This window comes from Trichechus manatus, unplaced genomic scaffold (assembly GCF_000243295.1).
Source record: "Trichechus manatus latirostris isolate Lorelei unplaced genomic scaffold, TriManLat1.0 scaffold00207, whole genome shotgun sequence".
Taxonomy (NCBI): Eukaryota; Metazoa; Chordata; class Mammalia; order Sirenia; family Trichechidae; genus Trichechus; species Trichechus manatus.
In genome coordinates, this window is record NW_004444143.1 from 926,685 (window position 1) to 932,029 (window position 5,345).

At 54.9% G+C, this 5,345-nt stretch overlaps 1 protein-coding gene across 1 annotated transcript; it reads right to left on the reverse strand.

The window, feature by feature from the left end:
* Positions 1 to 218: 218 nt before the first annotated feature.
* On the reverse strand, positions 219 to 5,243 carry CAPNS1 (calpain small subunit 1). Its single transcript, XM_023742284.1, has 7 exons — positions 5,167 to 5,243; positions 5,011 to 5,075; positions 3,022 to 3,090; positions 2,841 to 2,919; positions 2,606 to 2,722; positions 1,099 to 1,157; positions 219 to 921 (listed from the first exon to the last, which is right to left on the reverse strand). Exons 1-7 carry the CDS (start codon positions 5,219 to 5,221, stop codon positions 895 to 897), a joined length of 471 nt encoding a protein of 156 aa, XP_023598052.1. The 5' UTR covers positions 5,222 to 5,243; the 3' UTR covers positions 219 to 894.
* Between the last annotated feature and the right edge of the window lie 102 nt (positions 5,244 to 5,345).

Here is a 5,345-nt window from a genome sequence, read left to right on the forward strand (position 1 = left end):
CAGGGCACGCTCCGTGACACGATACAGACAGACACACAGAAGAGGCCAGAGAGACTGACTCAAGGACAGCAGCTGACGGGCAGAGAAAGGAGTGGCCTGGAGACCTCCTCCCAACCAGGGCTCTGCGAGCAGAAGCAGAGACTGCCTGGGCTTCCCAGTCCCAGTCTCAGCCCTGTCCCCCCACCTCCTACCCCCAGGATCTGTAGGGATCTCAGCAAGAACGAGGCTACAGCTCAACCGGAATTTAGTATGGGAAAAAAGACCCAGATGACCAAAGGAGACACACAGATCCAACCCTGGGGACAGACGAGACAGACAAAACCACCCAACCCCACCACGACCCAGACCCCCTCTGCTCTGGAGCGAGCCCAAACCAGCCCTCAACTCAGAGCGGGAGGCAGATGCCACGAAGAGCAGCAATGGGGTGCTTTTATTTCTTCCTGGGCCTGGCGGGCTGAAAGCAGAGCAGGAACAAAGGCACTGGGCACGTGGGACGTGGACCGGGGAGTACGGCTGCCGGGGGGGTAACTGGAACAGGCGTGACAGGGGTGCAGGGACAGGAGGGATTCCTCCAGAACTGAGAAGGCCCTGGGGGTGTGGCAGCAACCCAGGCGCTGGGCTTGACACAGGGTGAACGAGAGGCTTTGGGAGGGGGTGTGAGATATGTGTGCTGAGGCTGACCTTTGGGACAGGGAGTGTGTGAGAGCGGGGGTAACTCGGGCATGGTACGCTGGGGCATGTGGGGCCCTGGCTGCTGACGGAGAAGCTGGTGCCCAGGGCTAGGAGCATGAAGAGGCCTGTGGGTCCCAGGGCCCATGAAGACGTGACCTCTTATCCTGGGGTCCATGGTGACTCCACAGCGGGGCACTGAGGGGGCAGGTCTGGGGTTCCCATTCAGGAATACATAGTCAGCTGCAGCCACTGGGGAGGGGAAGGCACAGCGTGAAGGGCGGGGGACCCAGAAATACCAGACCCCCTTCTCTGCTTTCACCCAGAGGTTGCTGGGAAAACTGGAAGGAAGGACCGAGTGTGGAGCTGGGGCACAGGGCTGGGAAGGGAGCCTCCCAGCCACCAGCACCACCATGTGAGGGGCCTTACCTCCTGGATGTTCACCTGGATTTGCCCAGTACCATCTCTGTCAAGAGATTTGAAGGCACCTGGAGGAGAAGGGACAGGGAGGATTAGCTCTAGGATGATAACATGCTGACATACGGGATGCTGTACAGCTCACACTTTGAGCTCACTCGTGCAAGGCACCGTGTAAAGTGCTTCCTGTGTACTAACTCAATAGAGTCAATCCTCCGAGCTCAGTGTCACTTTAAAATGAGGCACAAAGAAGTCAAGTGACCCACTCCAGGTCACAGAGCAAGGAAGTGACAACGCTGGGATTCCAGCCGAGGCTCTTACCTCGCTGATGACCTTCCTACACTAACTCAAACTCCACCTGTCACACCTTTGCCCAAGCCAAGCCTCCCACTGGCCTCCAAGCTCCATCCCCATCACCTCCAGTTCCAGCCCAGACAGGCGGCTAGAAGGAGGCTCTGCAGGCCCCACCTCCACTTCCTGTCCCTGGAGTCCTGCCCTCAGGCGTCCACACACGGACAGTTATTGACAGCCCCTTGCTGATAACCCCAGTGGCCATCTCTTGGGCCTTCTCTTGTGTGACTTTCGTCCTCACCTGCCCTCTTGTCCACCCCGATCTTTCCTTCAAGTTCCTGGCATCTCACATACCTGCCCCTTCTCCTCTACCCTCACTCTTAACGCTGTTCCCACTTACCACTGCCCGTCCTAGCCCCAGGGTTAAGTCGGCTCCCTCCCCCTCACTTCACACACTCCTCAGTCACTGCCCCCTCAGCCTCGCCCCCCATGCCTCTGCCCCAGCCTCCCTGTGCCCTGCCTAGAGCTCCCCTGGGCTCTCCCACCCCCCATCGGGTCCTGAATTCGGCATTCACAGCCCTCTTTCCTCCTCTACTCTTAAGCTCAGGGATCACACAGGTGTGAGTTCGAATTCTGAACCTGCTACTTCCTAGAGGAGAGGCTGTGGGCAAGCACTTCTGCCTCCCTGAGCCCCAGGTTCTTCCTCCGTAAAACAGGGACACTCATTCCCCCTTCTCGAGCATGCCTTAAGGATGCAGTGCACTGACGCACATAGAAGCCCGTGATCCGGCCCCTGCTCACAGCCCCCAGACCCACGTCCCCATCCCACCCCCTTTTGGCAATCATCTCCTTGAGGTCCTAGGAGGCCAACGCAAGCACAAGCCTCCTTTCCTTCCAGGCCTTTGCAGACTGCTCCCTCTGGCTGGAACCTCTCCTGTCACCCCATCACTCTGCCATGAGCTCCCCCAACTCTGGCCTGTGCTTCCCACATCATAGCTCAGGTCCCTGCCCAGGCTGCCCCATCCCAGCCACAGCCATTCACGGCTATCATCTCTGGTGATTGGTCTCCCATCTCCACTGGACTGTGAGCTCCATGAGGGCAGGACGTCGGGCTGTCTTGGTCACCACAGTGCCCCTAGCACTGCCTCCACCAGGGTGAGGCTTAGGGAAGACCCGGGCCACTGGAGGTTGACCAAACCCCATCTGGGAAGAGCTGGGCGGGACTCACGGAACATGGCATCCAGCCTGACCAGGCAGCTGATGTAGTTGTCAAAATCCATGTTCCCTCCCTCATCTGCGTAGCGTCGGATGATCATGCTGTAGAGATGCTCGTTCAGATGGAAGCCTGAAAATGGTTTAGCCCCTTAGGGATTTCCTACTCCTAAAATCCAGACTCAGGGCAGCTCAGCGGCAGCCGCCCCCCCAGTCCCAGCCCCGGCCCACCACATGCCTGCCAGCCGCACCTGCTGCCTGAAAAGCCCCTGGGAGTTCACGGCCGCAGATGGTCCCTGACCGGTCCACGTCAAACTGTTTATATATGGCCTGTGGGGGCAGAGATGTCCGGGGTCACCTGAGCATCATAGGGCACGGCGGCTCCACGGCTCGGGGGTCTGGGGACGGGGCGCTTCAGAGCATGCCACGCACCTGCCACTTTTTGATGTTGTTCCACAGGTACTTGAACTCCTCGAAGCCCAGCTTGCCTGTGGTGTCGCTCTGGTGGGAGGGTGTTAAGAACAATGTGACGACTGTACCCAGACGCAGGCACTACACGTACCCCTGTGGACTTGACGGCGCCAAGCGCGGAACCTGGGCCGAGCGCCCCGGCTCCCATCCCACCCGGCTCCCGTCCCACCCGTCACATCACCTTGGGTGTGATTTTACTTTTTGTTTGTCCATACATATTTTGGGACCCTCGTGGCACAATGGTTAAGCATTCGGCTGCTAACTAAAAGGTCCGCAGTTCGAATCCACCAGCTGCTCCTTGGAAACCCTATGGGGCAGTTCTCTGTCCTATAAGGTCGCTGTGAGTCAGGATCAACTTGACGGCAACAGGCTTGGTTTTCGTTTCGGGATACGTATCTTACTTTGTGCTTCTAAACAATAAGGACTCTCTTTTTTTAACATAACCATGGGGAATTATACTGAACTCCCAACTACAAATTCCTCACCTGAAAATAGTTGCTAATTCCTCATTTATAAAATTATTGATAGTAAAAGCTCTGTGACTTAATAACAGCTCTTCAAGAGAAGTAACACAACATTCAATATACACTTGGGTTCCCGGGGGAAATGCCCATGTAAAAACTCACCAAGGCACGTGCTTGAGATTACTCCCCTTTACACACTTCACGTCAGTGAAAGTTTGTTTAAAAAAGAACATATTCCCCACAATAAATTTTCAATTTCATAAATGTTGGAATGTGTAAAAAACAAGAGTGCCTTAGAATGGTAGACAAATAAGTTGACAGGAAATACTTGCTGGGTTTGTGATGAAAATTAAATGAGCGATTGTTATAAAGACCTTAGCTCAAGGCCTGGCATTTGATACGACACCAAAACCCAAAGCTGTTGCCGTGCAGTCGATTCTGACTCATAGTGACCCCACAGGACAGAGTACAACTGCCCCATAGGGTTTCCAAAGAGCGGCTGGTGGATTCAAACTGTCAACCTTTTGGTTAGCAGCCGTAGCTCTTAACCACCACACCACCAGGGCTGGCCTTTTTAAGTGCTCAGTAAATAATAAAAACAATAACCACGATTTATCAGGTACTTAGAACATGCCAAGCAATGTGCTAAGCTCAAGAACATCACCTTTCTCACTAAGCCCTAAACACACCTACCCTACCACAAATATCCCCCAGTTGCTGAGGAGACAGGTTCAGAGATGAAAAGCGTACTTGAGTACGATCAAAATAACAGCTAACGTCAATGCACCCCTTACCACGTGCTAAGCACTGTGCTAAACCTCTTGCACGTAGCTCCAATTCACCATCACCATTACCAGCTCCATTTTAGAAAGGAAAATCCAGGCAGAGAGGCTCAGGGACCTTGCTAAAGCATAGAGCTGGGTTGTTTTAACTCTATTCAACACGTGTGTGGCCACACGACATACACACACCCGCGTATATTGCCCTGGGTGCCGAGTGTGCACGCACCCGAGAGCAGCTAACGACCGCACCAGGCACACACGTGTATTCCTGAGCACGTGCTTCCGTAGGTGGTCATGTGTCTGGGAGGTGTGCCCCGGGTATGACATATGTGCGTATGTGCTTACGGGGGTGCAGTTACGGCAGCTACCTGCTTGGATTCTCAGCCCCTCAAGACCCGAGTCCAAATTCCCATCCTGCCACTTATTCTGCCTTTAGACAAATGACTGCCTCTCTCTGAGCGCGTCTGCTCACCTGTGAGTGAAGTATAACTGTAGCTGTCTAACGGTAGCTGTAAAAGCTCAGTTACCGTAAGTGAAGCGGCCAGCTGTGACAGCATTTCCTGTCACCACGCACATAGGTGGATGTTCTGATGGGCACGCGTCCTCGTCTGTGAGTATGAAAGCTGCACCCAAGCCATCCCAATCCCACTTTCAGAAAACCCGCTCTTCACCCAGGCCCTCTCCCACACTGCCCCCAAGGATACGTCCATCACGGCCACCATGCTGCGACACGTGTCAATGCCAAAACCATCCGTCTTCAGATCCGGGTCTGTAGGGAACAGGCTGAGGTCAGACCAGAGGTCCTAGCCGCCCGGGCGCCATGCCTAAACCTGCCCCATGCCTTGACTCTCGTCACTCACGTCGGGTCACGACATTGTTGAGAATCTTCATGAGTTCTGTGGCACTGACCTCCATATCCTGAGAAGAACAGTGGACCTGGGGTGACTAAGAGGGTCTGGGCAGGTCATGAAGGAGGATGGGAACTTTGCGACTGCCACGGTCAAGTTCAGGGGCGGCCCTGGGGAAACCATGGAAGGGT